Source organism: Podarcis liolepis (assembly GCF_965112155.1).
Source record: "Podarcis liolepis genome assembly, chromosome: 1".
Taxonomy (NCBI): domain Eukaryota; kingdom Metazoa; phylum Chordata; class Lepidosauria; order Squamata; family Lacertidae; genus Podarcis; species Podarcis liolepis.
Window position 1 is genome coordinate 124,949,349 of NC_139554.1, and position 17,834 is coordinate 124,967,182.

The following is a 17,834-nucleotide window of genomic DNA, read 5'->3' on the forward strand; positions in this document are numbered from 1 at the left end:
TAAATACTTAATCACTGCGGTCAAGGAAGAGATGGAGAGCTGTTGGTGCATTTTGAGTAATGCCACACTAGACACACAGTCTTTCCCTTTTGATCTCAGCAAGCAGTTGAAATCTTGAACAATGTCCTTTGTGAAACACTCGGTCTTTTTCAACTCTGCAATCAGAATCTATTCTCTTTGAACAGCTTCTTCCAGCTTTTTCTTCTCTCCAGCAGCCTCGTCAATAGGTAGAATACATTCCTTATGCCCCATCTGAATTAGCAGAGCTTCAAAGTTTGAAAACTGGTCATCATCTGGGAACTCACACTCTTCCAGCTTCCTCACTAAAGTATCCACAAATCCAACAAGTTTTTGCCCACCAGCTGTGAGTACCTGAATGCCCGCAACACCAACAGAAGATGACATATCATGCTTACAAAACAGAGTATCTTCAAAATGGGCAACGTTCCCTGGAGAGCCCTTATATGCCAAATACCCCTCTCCCTCCTTGTCGGATTTGTTCCCTGCCATATTCTTATATATGTCAGCCTTATAGTGACGAAACAAAAGCAGATTCCTTAAAAAATGATTCAAAGTTTGTTATGTACTGAGTTGAATAGGATCCAAACTGCAGCAGTCTGTTTGGTCCTAGAACAATAGGATTCAGAATGCAGCAGTCTGATTGGTCCTAGAACAATACAGCAGTATGATTGGTTGGCAGGAACCACCCAATCCTGCTCCAGATAGAAGTGAATCCACAACCTGATTGGCTTACAGTAGAATTCCGGAATTAGCCAATCATGTGCAGCCCATTGTGTAAATAATGTATATAAAGCAGATACTGTGAGGGGACTTTCATTCATTCCTCCTCACCACTATGAGCTGAATAAAGAGCATGAAATCACTTTGCGACTCTGAGTATATTTCAAAGTTCCCCTTGCTAAGTGCAGCACTTTCGAGTTTCTGGTTTCCCTGGCTCAGCATTTGAATGGTTCAAGATGTCAACTACCAGCACCGCATCTTTGCCATGCACTGTGCAGCAGTCACCGCGCTCAAAGAGGCACACAGTGGTGCCTGGCTTTGCGGAAAGTGCATGTTTGGCGCGCATGAAGCCACTCTCGGCGCCCGCCCTGTCAGGCCAGCGCCCCTCACGTGAAGTTGTCAAGGAGGAGGTATCCACCAAGACCGCCATGCTGCCGCTTTCTCCCACCAATGGCAGCTACTGCCCTGCTACTGCTCGGGCCTAGGAGGCTGCGCCCCAGCACTTGCCAGATGTCATGGCAATGGATGGGTGGATGCACACATGGTAGGTGAGATTGAGGGACCGCTCTGGTACCAGTTTCTCTGTTCGGTGAAGTCATTAAAAGAAGATACAGTGGTACCTCGGGTTACAGACGCTTCATGTTACAGACTCCGCTAACCCAGAAATAGTTGTTGTTGTTTAGTCGTTTAGTCGTGTCCGACTCTTCGTGACCCCATGGACCAGAGCATGCCAGGCACTCCTGTCTTCCACTGCCTCCCGCAGTTTGGTCAATCTCATGCTGGTAGCTTCGAGAACACTATCCAACCATCTCGTCCTCTGTCATCCCCTTCTCCTTGTGCCCTCCATCTTTCCCAACATCAGGGTCTTTTCCAGGGAGTCTTCTCTTCTCATGAGGTGGCCAAAGTATTGGAGTCTCAGCTTCAGGATCTGTCCTTCCAGTGAGCAGTCAGGGCTGATTTCCTTAAGAATGGATAGGTTTGATCTTGCAGTCCATGGGACTCTCAAGAGTCTCCTCCAGCACCAGAATTCAAAAGCATCAATTCTTTGGCGATCAGCCTTCTTTATGGTCCAGCTCTCACTTCCATACATCCCTACTGGGAAAACCATAGCTTTAACTATACGGACCTTTGTCAGTACCATGGGTTAAGAACTTTGCTTCTGGATGAGAACAGAAATCGTGCTCTGGCGGCAGTGGCAGGCCCCATTAGCTAAGGTGGTACCTCAGGTTAAGAACAGTTTCAGGTTAAGAACGGACCTCCAGAACGAATTAAGTTCTTAACCCGAGGTACCACTGTACACCATTCAAAGCAACAAAACAGAAAACCTACTTGTTGTAAGACTTTCTACTGCAATCCGTTTTGCCTCTGATGCTTTCCTGTTACATATGCCTATTAGGACCAGTTGCAAAATCATATTTTTTCTCCATAACGGTGGTTTATAATTAGGGTTGTGCCGTGCTTTTTAAAAATAATAAAAAAGGTTCTGGTACTTGCCATGAAGTTGTTACAGTGAGTGCCACATGTTTAACATTTGTGGGGGGGGGGAGTGCCAGTACTGAGTACCCTTGAGTAACCCCGGGGGGGGGGGGAGCACCAGGACTGTGTATCTTGTTTTAATTATTCCACTACTGCTACTTTGGCAAAAACTGAATGTGGTACAGGGCTGGATGCAGCAAATAATTAGAATAATGCAGTTCTTTGGCTGAATCTATGGCCCAAGTCAATTCTTGGATGGGAGACTATAGAAAGCCCCATATAGAATTTGTTCCGGAGGTCCGTTCTTAACCTGAAACTGTTCTTAACCTGAAGTGCCACTTTAGCTAATGGGACCTCCTGCTGCTGCCGCCGCACCGCTGAAGAACGATTTCTGTTCTCATCCTGAAGCAAAGTTCTTAACCTGAGGTAAAATTTCTGGATTAGCGGAATCTGTAACCTGAAGCGTATGTAACCTGAAGCATATGTAACCCGAGGTATCACTGTACTGAGAAATAGGCTAATAAATGTGTGTTTAAAAAAACCAACCACCCCAAATTGTCAATAGTCCCAGCAGTCTCCATTTTATTTTTAAATGGAAAATTATAGTCGTTATGGATGCAAAATAGGCTTCAAAGTGCCGGGGGGGAGGTCGGCAGGAAGGAGGTGAATAGCCCAAGAAGTTCCATTAGTGCTTAGAAGGTGGTATTCTGCTCATTCTACTTTCAGCTATAAAAATACCAAAAAAGTAAACAAGGAACAAATCGTTTAATTTGCAAAATTAGAGAGATCAGAGATTATCAGTTTTAATTGGCAGAGATTTGGGATTCATGTTTTCATTTCCTCACTGAGTCATCAAACCATCTGCTGCAGATAAAAAGCGTTAGGCTGGGTTCAACCAGAGGAGTAGCCTTCCATTTAGGAAAAACTAGCTGTTTGGAGTTTCAAGCTGCTGGAATAAAATAGTTGGGAGTGGCAACAAAATGTTCTAGCTGTAGAAAAACACTCCCACCTAATGTTTGCAGAAGAGAACTGCAAAGAATAAGGCCTCTTACATATGTTTTATATAAGGGTTATTATTTTCCCTTTTCGTTTATGCATTTTTACAACTTATAAATACACCATACACTATTCATCATTATCTCTTATCCTCGGACTTCCCCGTCTATCTCTCCATGGTATTCTAGGTAGTCTTTTGTCGGCTGCATAATCCAATATTCCACCCATTTTCGTCTCAGATCTTCCTTTATTTAATGCTATCTGCTGCTCCTATGTTCATTCCTACTTGTAGGTTAAACCGACTATCATACCCTCTGAGATACTCTTCAAAACACTTCCACTCATTTCTTATCCGTGACTCATCCTTATTTCTTAGTTTCGCGGTCATAGTTACTAACTCTGCGTATTCTATCCATTTATTCTGCCATATTATTTCTTTCGTGGGTATCTCTTTTTCATTCCATTTTTATCACATATACATAGCTGTCAACTTACAGATTTGAAAATAATGGACCCGCAGCCTTGAAAATAAGGGACCAGCAGCCAAAATAAGGGATTTTAGTCAACCAGTTAAAAGGGACCAGATAATTTTGGAGAGCAGCGCCAGTTTTTAGCCCTTCGTTTCCAGAGGTTGCTGCTCAAGACACCAGCCAATGAAACACTGCAATTAAATAACTACAAGCAGCAACCAGTTTTCGTGCAAAACGAAGTCCAAGCTATGAAGATGCTGCTGCAGTTCTGTATCTTTTCTCTCGTGCTCCATCTGCAGCTCTCAGTTCCACCAGGTGGGGCGGGAGCATAGGCGCCGACTCCATGGGGCTTGAGGGGGCCCGAGCCCCCTCAAAAATTCGTTAGGGGGGGCTCCGCCCCCCCAATAATCTCCGGCGCCCCTCCAGCAGAGCGCCATCGCCGCCCCTCCCCCAGCCCAAAATGCACAGGGTCGCAGCTGCATGCCTCCTGCCCTCCCTCCCGAGCAAAAGCTCCACCCAATTTCCGCTCCGGAGCTGATTAATAGGCGCAGCACGCTCTCCCCTATTCGCTCACGAGGAGGCGGCGCCACTTTATTTGCATATTCATGAGCTTATTTATTATTCATGAGCTTTCCCGGCTCCCCCAATATTTTTTATAAGTCTGCGTCCCTGGGCGGGAGGAGGGGGGGGGGAAATAGCGCCCAAAGTAAACCCGCAGATCAGACCATCTATGCTAGTCTACCACTACAAAACTATGGGAGAAGTGCTTGCGGTCCTTCCCTTGTAGCCCTTGGAACACCTGCCCGCGCCTCCGCCTCCTCTCTCTGAACTGCTTTCTCTATAGTTGCCCTCGCTCTCCTCACAAGGCTCCTCATCAATTCATAGACCATGCCAGGCTGCCCATCTCATTTGGGTCCTTCGGCGGCACAGCCGCAGTACGACCCAACAGGAGCGGGAGCGGCAGTGACAGGCAGAGGGGAGGCCCCAGGCAGAGACGCTCAGTTCGGCGGCCGCGAGGAGGATGGTGGCGGAAGGGCCCGAGGTTCCCACCAGTCCCGGCGGGGAGGGGCTCCTGGGGGCCGAGGCTGGTGAGAGGAGGCCGGAGGGGGCCGGGCCGGGCAGCCAAGCAACACAGTTGGAGCCTCCCTCCTCCCTGGCCGGCAGGGAGGGAGGGAGAGGAGCTGCTTCCTTTGAAACCCGGGAAATTTAAGGGACATCATCAATAAGGGACAGCAGTGGGACACGGCACTGGGATAAGGGACTCTCCCTCCAAATAAGAGATGCTTGACAGCTATGCACATATACCATTCTAGCTGCCACAGTCACATATAAAAAGAGACTGAGGGCCTTTTTCAGGATTTCAGCGCTTGTTATCCCTAACAGAAAGGCCTCAGGTCTTTGGGGAAATGTGACCTTAAGGATCTTTTAAAATTCTGTATGAATCATCTCCCAGAATTCTATAGCATATTTACACAACCACCACATATGGATCAGGTTCCTTCTACCTCATGGCACTTCCAACATAGATTGGACCCCTTTCTGTACATTTTCACCAGTTTGCTGGGTGTCAAGTATCACCTTTTGTAAATTTTCCTTAATAAGGTGGCAGCAAAGTAGTTCAGTTTTCCCCCATAGTTTTCCCCACACTGACATTTCTTTATTATAACCAATATCTATAGCTCATTTAATCATTGTCGCCTTTACCAAGGATTATTTTTCCACCCTACCTGGGCAAGGTAGTGCTTCCCTTCCGCTTTCAGTTCAGAAAATGTTTGCCTGTTGTGGAACATTCATCAACGTAAAGCATGGATCACAACGGGAAATATTGCAACTTAAAAAACCAACAACACACTTTTAGTTAATGCTGAGTTTTCCCAGTTTGCACATGAGCTTGTGGCGAGGGCTTTCATGTCTGCTAATCCATTTTGCTCCCTGCACCACTGCCCGCAATTCATCCGTCTCTAGTTATCTCTAACCCAGCAATATTCCTTCCCCTGACTTTTCGGATCTCTCCGTTTTAGACATTGACTCTCTAGTTGTGATGGCAATATAGGTAGGTAAAGGTAAAGGTACCTCGGTGCCTGCGTTCTCTCGGTGCTTGCCTCCCTCCAAGGGTGGATCCTTTTCTCGCTCCCACCTGCTTGCTCGTGTGCCATCCGCCAGCAGGGTCCTGGCAGAGGGGATGGCCCCAGAGCACAGTTCCAACCACGAAGACCTACCTGTTGGCCGTGGCTACCTGGTTGATCTTGCCAGCAGCATATGCTTGTCTCAAAGATTAAGCCATGCATGTCTAAGTACATATGGGCGTTACAGCGACTTACTTCCAGGATGAGAGGAAGGGTAGCTTTCTCTCTATCCGTCCCTGGGAGTAACAGGCGACAGAAATTGCCTTCATATCCTGCTTAGGGGCTTTCCAAAGGCATCGGGTTGGCCTCTGCTGGAATAATAATAATAATAATAATAATAATAATAATAATTTATTATTTATACCCCGCCCATCTGGCTGAGTGTCCCCAGCCACTCTGGGCGGCTTCCAACCGAGTGTTAAAAACAATACAGTATTAAATATAGTGGTACCTCGGGTTACATACGCTTCAGGTTACAGACTCCACTAACCCAGAAATAGTACCTCGGGTTAAGAACTTTGCTTCAGGATGAGAACAGAAATTGCACGGCAGCGGCAGGCCCCATTAGCTAAAGTGGTGCTTCAGGTTAAGAACAGTTTCAGGTTAAGAACGGACCTCTGGAACGAATTAAGTACGTAACCAGAGGTACCACTATATAAAAAACTTCCCTAAACAGGGCTGCCTTCAGATGTCTTTTAAAGATAAGATAGCTGCTTATTTCCTTCACATCTGAAGGGAGGGTGTTCCACAGGGTGGGGGCCACTACCGAGAAGGCCCTCTGCTTGGTTCCCTGTAACCTTACTTCTCGCAATGAGGGAACCACCAGAAGGCCCTCGGCGTTGGATCTCAGTGTCCGGGCTGAACGATGCGGGTGGAGACGCTCCTTCAGGTATACAGGAAACAGAATGCAGGGCTTTATGAGTCTTTGGCCTGACCCAGCAAAGCACTTCTTACATTCCTTAGTGACATCACAGAATCACATACAAGGTTCTGAAAGCATCACAAACAGCGCCTCATACTTTGCTTAAGCTACCTGTAAAGCTAATTCAAATATTACATAGAGCAAATTCTAATTGATCGGGGGGGGGGGGGGAGGAATCATTGGAGAGACTGTGAGTTAATGACACTATATTTTTATACAATCATTTCAGCATCAATGTGTTACTCTAATGGGACAAACTTAAAAATAATATAGATTCTTTTCTCCTTAACAATTAGTTGCTGGGTTTGTTTGTTTTTTAAAAAACTGTAAGGTCTTTTATGCTTCTTTTAGGTCAAGCTTTCCCAAACTTGAGTCTCCTGCTGTTTTTGCACTACAACTCCCATCATCGTTACCTAATACTACTACTAATAATTTTTATTTATACCCTGCCCTCCCCAGCCAAGGCCGGGCTCAGGGCGCCTAACAAGCAATAATAAAAACAAGTTGAATGAATACAACTTAAAAACAAGATTACAATACAACAATTAAAATATTGAAACATTAAAAGGGCCTTTTCGGTGGTGGCGCCCGCCCTGTGGAATGCCCTCCCATTGGATGTCAAGGTGATGGACAACTACCTGACATTCAGAAGACATCTTAAGGCGGCCCTATTCAGGGAAGCTTTTAATGTATGATATTTTAGTGTTTTTTGGTTTCTGTGGAAGCCGCCCAGAGTGGCTGGGGAAACCCAGCCAGATGGGCGGGGTACAAATAATAAATTATTATTATTATTATTATTAAAATATTAAAATGCAGCCTCATCACAGGAGGAGAAAGGAAAAAGAAAAAAGAAAGAGGAGGAGGGAATCAAATTGGCTCCAAGCCAAAGGCCAGGCGGAACAACTCTGTCTTACAGGCCCTGCGGAAAGAAATCAGATCCCGCAGGGCCCTGGTCTCATGAGACAGAGCGGTCCACCAGGCCATAGCCAGTGTTGAAAAGGCCCTGGCTCTGGTTGAGGCTAATCTAACTTCCTTAGGGCCTGGGACCACGAGGGTGTTGTTATTTATGGACCTTGAGGCTCTCCGTGGGGAATACTGGGAGAGGCGTTTCCATAGGTACGAGGGTCCTAGGCTGTGAAGGGCTTTAAAGGTCAAAACCAGCACCTTAAATCTGACCCTGTACTCCACCGGGAGCCAGTGGAGCTGGAAAAGCACTGGGTGAATATGCACCCATGGCAGAGACCCCGTGAGGAGCCTCGCTGCAGCATTCTGCACCCGCTGGAGTTTCTGGGACAGCTTCAAGGGCAGCCCCGCGTAGAGCGAATTACAGCAGTCAAGCCTGGAGGGACCGTCACATGGATCATTGTGGCGAGGAGGGTTTCTTATCACCTGCTACCTAATGTTTTTTTAATCAGGTGTGGGGAAACTTTGGCCCTCCAGAAATTGCTGAACCATCATTCCTGGCCACTGGCCATGCTTGCTGGGGCTGATGGGAGTTGTTCGACAACATCTGGAGAGTCAAAGGTCCCCTACACTGGTTTTAAATGAAGATTCCAGAGATTCTGCATGCAAATCAGTTCTTTTCCACTGTATTATATTCCCTCTCCATTAGGTGCGGTAGCTTTCAGATAATGAGAATGATAAAAGCAAGATAGCAGCAGAAAAAGCACCCCACCTTCCACCCCGAATTGGTAGGCATTTTGGGAAAGCAGTCTCTAGGTCCTTTGTTTTGCCTCCTCCAACAGCTTCCTAGAATGCCATTCATATGAATGAGTTGTCTGATGCTGGTAGGCACCTATCGATGGAGATATATATTTGTGGCTTATGGGAAGAGTCAGAGCATCCATTTATCATGGCTGATGTTGACGTAACACCTACAGTGATTCTTCCACGAGTGCCTAAGCTGCCAGCTTATGGTCAGCATTAGAAAGGAGCAGGTCATTGTAGGAGGAGGAACGAGAAGTCACAGAACATGTTTTGCCAATGAGACAGTCTAGTCTGATGTGGAGTTAATATATGCCTAACCCTCCATATAGTTCAGAGTTTAAATCCTTCCACATTCATACAGGCTATACCAAAATTGCAATACGACTGTGCACTTCATTGCTGAAATAAAGGTAAAGGGACCCCTGACCATTAGGTCCAGTCGTGGCCGACTCTGGGGTGGCGGCGCTCATCTCGCTTTATTGGCCAAGGGAGCCAGCGTACAGCTTCCGGGTCATGTGTCCAGCATGACTAAGCCGCTTCTGGCGACCAGAGCAGCACACGGAAACACCGTTTACCTTCCCGCCAGAGCGGTACCTATTTACTGTATCTACTTGCACTTTGATGTGCTTTCGAACTGCTAGGTGCTGAAATAGTGAGGAGCTAAAAAACAGATGCCTTCACAAGGGTGAGATAATATTCACTTACAAGCGTATAAGGATCCAGCTTCATGCTCTACAGATCTCTCCACAATCATATTGAGCTCATCGAACCAAGCCTATAGTAGCCCTTTCTTCTTACCCTTTAATGTACCTCACCTTAAGAGATGGGGGGGGGAGGGCAGTGAAGGAAGAGAGCTCATCACAAAGCTTAACTTGCTGTATAACCACAAGTTATTAAGCCTCTTTTCTTTCACAGTGGAATGCTACAGGCCAGGCATGTCCAAAGTCCGTTTCGGGGGCTGGTCAGTTTAATCTGGCCCCTGTGGCAGTTTATTTCCTGGGGTAAAATCCCCCCAAAAACCTCAACCCCCCCAAAAAAAACTCAACAACTTTTGTTGGCCCTCACGGTCCTTTACTTCATTAAATCTGGCCCTCTTTGAACAAAGTTTGGACACCACTGAGATAGGCTGTAAATTAGTTCTAATGTTCCTAAAAAACAAAGATTTTTTCATAATGTATCCATTATGTAACTTTTACTTTCGGTGACACATAAAACAGGAAGTTTGGAACTCACTTCTCTCCTTTCCTTATTGTGCATCCCCCCCCCCCGAAGAAAAAACCATTTGGACAGATCATTGAGGGCGGGGACGGACAGATGATTCAGTTATGAACTGCCAGACGATGCATCACTTTCTTTCAAATTTACATCAATATTTCTCAGCATAACCGCTTAGCATGCTTCGTATTGAAAGTGACTTCGAATGACGCTTTCAACGGCGGGCAAAGAACACATCTGTGAAGTTTCCAAGTCTGCTGAAAAAGATTTTATTTTTATGCTTTGGAGCGAGACTGTGTTCCAGTAACCGAGAAGTACAAAAGCAGTCCACAAAAGATTGTGGCACACAAATCTTGAGATGTCTTCTGATATGCCAGAATATTAAGAACTGTCTATGAAAGTGTCCAGTCAATTCATTCTAATAGCTTTGGATGCTCAATCCGTGTAATTGTCCAGTCTGGTTTCACACCTTGTGTAAATTCTCTTCGAAATCTGGGGGGGGGGGGGGGGGAGAGAGAAAGAACAGAAATAAGAGACTGTAACACAAGCCAAGCAGTAAAACGTTTCCAAATCCTTGATAAAGCTTTTAGTGTTGTAGCAAATTTAATACTGAACTGATGGATAAAGTATCATTTGGCAATGTAATAATAGGCTCAAACTTGAATGCTTAATCCCAGTGGGTTGTTTTCAATGTAGAAATAAGGCAAATATTCCATCCGCACAAGGATATCTCCTTGCAAAAGGAAACATTTCCCTACTCTTTCCCCCCTGTGCTCCTGATAATCTGTTTTGGGTTCCCTCTGAAGCAGATTTTGGGATTGTGTGGGGTGCAGAGAAAGTCCAGTGGTTCTTCCACTCTCACAATTTTTTATTTAGCTGGATACTTCCCAATGGTACACTAAATATTGGGACAATAAATAAATCAAATCTTAATGTTCCTGTATCAATACTTTAGGAGACCCATTAAAACATTCTCTCTTTTGCAGGAGAAGTTTAATGCACCTATTTCTGGTCTCGACTTTTATTTGCCATTTATTCACATTTATGTATATTATTCACAATTAAAGTGCATAAATTCGATTATCTTCTTCATCCCCCACACCCACCTTACTGTTGCTCACATTTCAGGAGAGAAAATAGTCAACTAAGTGGTTTTCTCACAATAGCATGGGGGTTTTTTCAGGAAAGTAAACCCTGAACTAAAATGCACTGATTTGATGGTAGTTTCTTTATACACAGAGCACAATGCCGCCGCCACGTAGAAAACCAAAGATGTGCTTACTCATAATTTGCTGTTAAAAGACGCTTCGTTTCCTGTGAAGTTTCATCTCCAAACACGACCTGGAATATTTTGGTTCCATCTGGAGTCTCATCAGGGAGGTCAGCGCTCGTCAGATACCAGAAACGCATCAGGATGCTAACAAACTTTCTTCCTGTTTTCAAGATAAAAGGGGTATTAGAAGAAGAAATACTATTCTACAGCTTCAGACACGTGGATTGGTACAAAAAGGATGGAGCAGACAGACGCTCCATTTAAGAACAAACACACACACATACAGCCTAATTTGGAAGGCTAGTGGGTGGCGCTGTGGGTTAAACCACTGAGCCTAGGGCTTGCTGATCAGAAGGTCGGCGGTTCGAATCCCCCGTGACGGGGTGAGATCCCGTTGCTCGGTCCCTGCTCCTGCCAACCTAGCTGTTCGAAAGGACGTCAACGTGCAAGTAGATAAATAGGTACCGCTCCGGTGGGAAGGTAAACGGCGCTTCCGTGTACTGCTCTGGTTCTCCAGAAGCGGCTTAGTCATGCTGGCCACATGACCCGGAAGCTGTACGCCGGCTCCCTCGGCCAATAAAGCGAGATGAGTGCCGCAACCCCAGAGTCGGTCACGACTGGACCTCATGGTCAAAGGCCCCTTTACTTTTACCCTTACTACAGCTTTCAAGGAGGTGAGGAAGGTGGTGGGATAAGCGACAGATTGTTGATGGAGAAAGGATGGTACTTCCACTCAGCCATTCAAAGGTTCTTGGCTGCATCTCTGAACACAAAAAGCTACTGAATTCCTCCATCAGGTTTAGTGGCTCTTCAGTAACGACCCATTTTCAGAGTCCCTCGGCTTGATTATGAGTAGACCTCTAATTACAAGCAAGCTACTCTCTCGGGCATCTCATTGCCTCCCTGACAGGGCTACTGATTCTCATATATCCTCCAATTTGGCCCTCTTCTTCCTTCTCACCCCCCACAACATGGAACCTAGAACCTTACCATCTGGGATAACCCCTATATCTCTAAATGCTGCCATGCAAAGAGAGTCACGACAGAATCTTATGTATGCTTAAAATTCTAAGCATGGGAGCTCACTGATCAAATCTGAATTGGACCAAACACTAGAATTACCCATCCTCCAATGAGTTCAAACAATTATGTTGCACTCAGGGAGGGTGACTGGTTCAAGCTCAGCCCTGTGAGATTCCCAATTGAGCAGAAATTTGAACCTGGGTTTCCCCAGCCCTAGTTCGCACTCTAACCCAAGGCTGGGGACCCTTTCCTAGGCAGCAGGCCAGATGCTCATCTCACCATCCCTGCCACTACAAATTTGACAGGTTGCCCACCTGTCAATCACCTGACACCACTATGCTATCAGGTGATGCTGCCCTTTGAAGGCCCAATTGTCAGGACTGCAAAGGAGAGAGAAACAAACAGAGGTCTGAAGAGCAGCATGGGACTGTTCGCAAAAGGACTTTCAAACACCTCCATGCTGATCTTTGAACCAATGATTCAAAGCTAATGGGTAGTAGGAGCGCACCTTGCTCCAGCAAAAGGTTAACCGGGAGCTCACCTTAAGCTCCTCATTGCTCCTCTACAGCTCTGCACTTCCATGCTTCATTGTGCATAGCAACGTGTAGGGAGGATGGGCATGGCTTGCCCAAAATGGCTTTGCTGTCCAAAGTTCTCCACCCCTCCTATATAGGGTGCGGCAAGGATACACCAAGAGATGAACAATGTACAGGACCCTAGTGGCATAGAGCCAGTGTGGTGTAGTGGTTAAGAGCGGTAGACTCGTAATCTGGTGAACCGGGTTCGCGTCTCCGCTCCTCCACTTGCGGCTGCTGGGTGACCTTGGGCTAGTCACACTTCTCTGAAGTCTCTCAGCCCCACTCACCTCACAGAGTGTTTGTTGTGGGGGAGGAAGGGAAAGGAGAATGTTAGCCGCTTTGAGACTCCTTCGGATAGTGATAAAGCGGGATATCAAATCCAAACTCTTCTTAATATTATTAATGTTAGATTGAAGAAAAGTACCGTATTTTTCGCTCTATAAGATGCACCAGACCACAAGACGCACCTAGTTTTTGGAGGAGGAAAACAAGAACAAAAATATTCTGAATCTCAGAAGCCAGAACAGCGAAAGCAGCAATCCCTCTTGCTGTTCTGGCTTCTGGGATAGCTGCGCAGCCTGCATTCGCTCCATAAGACGCACACACATTTCCCCTTACTTTTTAGGAGGGAAAAAGTGAGTCTTATAAAGCAAAAAATATGGTACTTTGAACAGTATCACAGAGAACGGATAATAAGTGTTTCCCAAAAGCGGCCAAAGGATTTAAAGTAAAGCATTCTGAACAGGTTGCATACCACTGTCGTCATAGTAAATGCCAACATCTCCTGCTGTTGTGTACATTATTTCATCCACGTCGGCAGCTAGGGCACTTCTGTGGCTTTCGGAGAGTGAAGAAAGCTTCTCCTTCAGCACCTGCAGCATCTGATTGAGAAGGGATCATTGTTAACATAGAGGGCAGGATCTCCAAGGATGTGCTCTACAGGGAGCAGAGTTTGGGCACCAGGCACACTCCTTTTCACAAGGTGCTTAACTGAGAAAATCAGGTCTCACAACTTAGTCCCTACATAAAGGTTACAGTCTCTAACTTGGGAGCCTTTCCCCCCCCCCCCATGAGTGGCTGGTGGTGGAGATTGCTCACTGATGAGGGGAGAAGTACTCTGCATGTGTTCACAGATGGTCTTCCTAGTAGTACTACATCTTCCAGGAATGAGCCTTCCTACTGAAAGAGCTATGGACCTGTGACTTGGCTCATATGCCTCTTTAAGAGATGGAAGTAGAACTGAGGGAGTTAAATTGGGGGGGGGGGCACTGAAGAAAGAATGAAGAGAGGACGAAGTGGCAGTGAGTAGGTTATAAACTGCAGGACACAGAGAAGGAAGGATACATCCTGCTTTCTGTTCCCAGAAGCTCAGGTGCTAAACCCATTTTTTGAGGTGTCAGTTGCTATTCCTGCTTAAGTAGATGAAGGTAAACACGACCCAAATAATATATTCTAGCCTTGGTCTACTACGTCAGCTTAAGGAATGATGGATATATCAGTTTTACCATAACAATGGAAATAAACATTTACCTCTTTTGATACAAGCTCCTCCAGAAGATCATATTTACACTGAGAAATTAGCCTTGAAACAAGAGCAAAAGCCTAGAAGACAGGACACACAAATATCATTTTTTTACTCCGAAGTAAATTCACAGTATTCTCTCTGTGTATTAAGTACATATTATGTCTCACAAATCAATGTGCTCTTGTTGTGCAGCTATATTCCCAAGCAAAGCAACTGCAAACAGGGAGTGATATTTATTTTATGCTCAGTTGCCTAGACTGCTTAATGGTGTCCTGTTTGTGCAACTTGAAAACGGACTCAAATGATGGCTAGTGCCAGAGAAAAGGAAGAAGGGCTCTCCTACGCAACCAAGAGGTGGTGCAGTAGAAAAAGGATCAATAGAGAAGAATTTCAAACAACTGGGAAATCAGTGTTAGGGATGCCACCTTTCTTTCTTGGCTTGATTGCTGTACCTTTAACAGTATCCTGAAAACTAAGGAATGGCATAGTCACTGCAGTCTTCATCACTAGACTTTTGGAGTAGTTGTGGTAGGGAGGCAGGGAAAGAGAGGTAGGATCCTGTTGGATCAGACCAAGGATTCATCTAATTCAACATCCATCACTGCTTTTCCTTGGCATCTAATACTCAAAGCAATACAGTCCATGTGCCCAGAGGGGCTATTTAGTTATCACTGGTACCCTCCATGGACTTCACTTGTAAGAGACTTACACTTAACAACTTGCCACATGTAACCAGGAATGAGTGGGTTGCTAGGTGGAAGTAGCACAGTTTTCTCATTAGTGGACTGGACTGTTGCATCCTTCCTCCACCACTTTATTTGATATTTTGGTAAACCACTTTGTTCTTGTTTTTGTACAAATGAGCAGGATATGAAATAAATAAATAACAACACTAGCTTGCTAAAATGCTTGCCACTTGGATTTTCATGCTAGGCGGGGGAGGGGGGATAGGCTACCTTTCCTCTGCAGACAGCATAGAAAAACAAGCTACTTCAGTAGTTGCTGGTTTTGAGAGAGGACAAGCCAGTAACCCCTGTGGGCTCGTTTGCAAGGTTACCTTTTTCTTCAAGAAGTCAGAGCTTGGGCAGCTTCACCCATTGAACTTCTGCCTTAGCTCAATCAATAGAGCATGAGACACTTAATCACAGGGTTGTGGGTTCAAGCCCCGCATCGGGCAAAAGATTCCTGCATTTCAGGTGGTTGCACTAAATGACCCTCGTGGTCCCTTCCAACTCTACAGTTTAATATTTTTATGCTTTGCTGTGTCAAGGAGGCTCAATGGCATGGTACGAGGACACTGTACCATGTGTAAAAAAAGGTAAAGATAAAGGACCCATGGATGGTTAAGTCCAGTCAAAGTTGACTATGGGGTTGCAGTGCTCATGTTGCTTTTCAGGTCAAAGGAACCAACGTTTGTCTGCAGACTTCTTTCCGGATCACGGGGCCAGCTTGACTAAACCGCTTCTGGCACAACGGGACACCGTGATGGAAATCAGAGTGCACGAAAATGCCACTTACCTTCCCGTCGCAGTGGTACCTATTTATCTACTTGCACTGGCGTGCTTTCGAACTGCTAGGTTGGCAGAAGCTGGGACAGAGCAACAGGAGCTCACCCCATCGTGTGGATTCGAACTGCTGACCTTCCAATCGGCAAGCCCAAGAGACTCAGTGGTTTAGACCACAGAGCCACCAGTGTCCCTAGTGAACCATGAATGGTATAAATGTAGCATAAACACCAACAACTGGGAAACACTTGCCTGCGAGTGCTCCAATTATAGAATAGCCTCTACCAAAGATGTCATGGACTTTGAAGACACTTGACCACAGGACGAAAGGGAGAAATGTGCTAAGAGGAAGGCAGGTTTGGCAATCCCTCACTATGATCAACTCTTATCCGGAAACCTATGTCCCCACTGTGGAAGGACGTGGGGATCCAGAATTAGCCTCCGCAGTCACAGACTCACACCGTGTTCATGGAAGACCTTACTCGGCTACAAGTGATTGCCAAAGAAGAAGAAAGACAAGGTCGCCATAACCCAAGGACGACTCAAGACATTTTGGCGCCAAAATGATGCCCCCTTCCTGTCAGAAAAGAAGGGGCAAGGGAAGATCTGCATCAGTGACAAGCAGGGCCAGATTTAGGTTTGATGAGGCCCTAAGCTACTGAAGGTAATGGGGCCCTTTATATATCCAGCTGTCCTTTGTCAACAACAAATTGTTGCTGTTTTTTGTGTTGAATATATGCTATATGGTAATTTATGGACTTAACAGGTTATCTAAAACCATTTGAACAAAACAAATAGGAGCCTACACAACACACAACACTGTTGCTGTATGTAGGTTTTATTTTTTTGTTTTTTATCTTATATTTTGGAAATGTACATCCAGTTTTTTCCCCTTTAATTATTTCAGAGACCCCCCAAGAGAGGTGGCACGGGTGACGCTGTGGGTTAAACCACAGAGCCTAGGACTTGCCGATCAGAAGGTCAGCGGTTCAAATCCCCGCGACGGGGTCCTGCCAACCTAGCAGTTCGAAAGCACGTCAAAGTGCAAGTAGATAAATAGGTACCACTCCGGCGGGAAGGTAAACGGCGTTTCTGTGCGCTGCTCTGGTTCACCAGAAGTGGCTTAGTCATGCTGGCCACATGACCCGGAAGCTGTACGCCAGCTCCCTCGGCCAATAAAGCGAGATAAGCGCCGCAACCTCCGAGTCGGCTCCCTTGGCCAATAAAGCAAGGTGAGCGCCACAATTGGACCTAATGGTCAGGGGTCCTTTTACCTTTACTTAAGAGAGTGGGGGCCTGAGCTATAGCTTGTTTAGCTGATACAGTGGTACCTCGGGTTAAGTACTTAATTCGTTCCGGAGGTCCGTTCTTAACCTGAAACTGTTCTTAACCTGAAGCACCACTTTAGCTAATGGGGCCTCCGGCTGCTGCTGCGCCCCCGGAGCACGATTTCTGTTCTCATCCTGAAGCAAAGTTCTTAACCTGAAGCAGTATCTCTGGGAGTCTGTAACCTGAAGCGTATGTAACCTGAGGTACCACTGTACGTAAAATCCGGCCCTGGCAAGGGCCGATGGGGAGGAAGACGTGCTGCCCCGTGGATCCTGACCCCCTGAGGAGGCCTTCCTTTCCTCGCTTCCTGCCCAAGGCCCCTCCTCACCTGCTTGGCCCCTTCCGTGAACTCGTGGACGCTGAACTCCTGGTCGAAGTAGGCGCGGACGAGGAAGAAGTAGAGGCGGGTGCGGAGCCACATGAGCGGGTTGGGCACCCCGACCACCACCACGCCGGCCTTCCGCCGCCCGCCGGGCTCGGGGCCGCCGCTGCAGGGGCGCGCGGGGGCAACGGGCAAGCGGGGCGGCGCAAGGCCGGCCCTGCGGGGAGAGGGAGGCCGCGGGAACCCGGCCCGGCCGGGCTTGGCCTGGTCCGCCGCCGGGAGCAGGAAGTACCGGCGCGGGTGGGCCGCGGGGACCCGCAGGGCCCACGGGCAGCGGCTGCGGGAGGCGCCCACGGGCAGCGCCATCGCTCCCCGCCTCAGCCCTCCCGTCATCCCGCGGGAGTCCGGCCGCGAAAGGGGTCCGGGCGGAACGAGAGAGCGCCGGGAGGAAGGTTCCGGGCGCCGCTCCTTCAGCGCCTTAGGACCGAGCCATAGAAGCGTCGGAAGGGACCATCTCACCCCAAAACCCTCGCAACGCAGGGGTATTTTAGCCCAAACTTGGGTCACCTGCTGTTTTCGGACTACAATCCCCGAGCAGTGGTCTTGCTCGCTAGGGATGATGGGAG

General features: G+C 46.9%; 1 protein-coding gene across 1 annotated transcript; it reads right to left on the reverse strand.

Annotated features, from left to right (window-relative positions):
* Positions 1 to 9,906: 9,906 nt before the first annotated feature.
* Positions 9,907 to 17,626, reverse strand: MAIP1 (matrix AAA peptidase interacting protein 1). The gene is made up of 5 exons (XM_083470446.1): positions 17,215 to 17,626; positions 14,058 to 14,129; positions 13,282 to 13,408; positions 10,936 to 11,086; positions 9,907 to 10,145 (listed from the first exon to the last, which is right to left on the reverse strand). The coding sequence occupies exons 1-5, from the start codon at positions 17,599 to 17,601 to the stop codon at positions 10,067 to 10,069; spliced, it is 816 nt and encodes a 271-aa protein (XP_083326572.1). The 5' UTR covers positions 17,602 to 17,626; the 3' UTR covers positions 9,907 to 10,066.
* Between the last annotated feature and the right edge of the window lie 208 nt (positions 17,627 to 17,834).

Coding starts and splice junctions, on each gene's coding strand:
- MAIP1 (XM_083470446.1), bottom strand. CDS start 17,601: ATGACGGGAGGGCTGAGGCGGGGAGCGATGGCGCTGCCCGTGGGCGCC. Junction 14,130..17,214: donor TCACGGAAGGGGCCAAGCAG/GTGAGGAGGGGC, acceptor CCTGTCTTCTAG/GCTTTTGCTCTTGTTTCAAG. Junction 11,087..13,281: donor CATTTACTATGACGACAGTG/GTATGCAACCTG, acceptor TCTTGAAAACAG/GAAGAAAGTTTGTTAGCATC.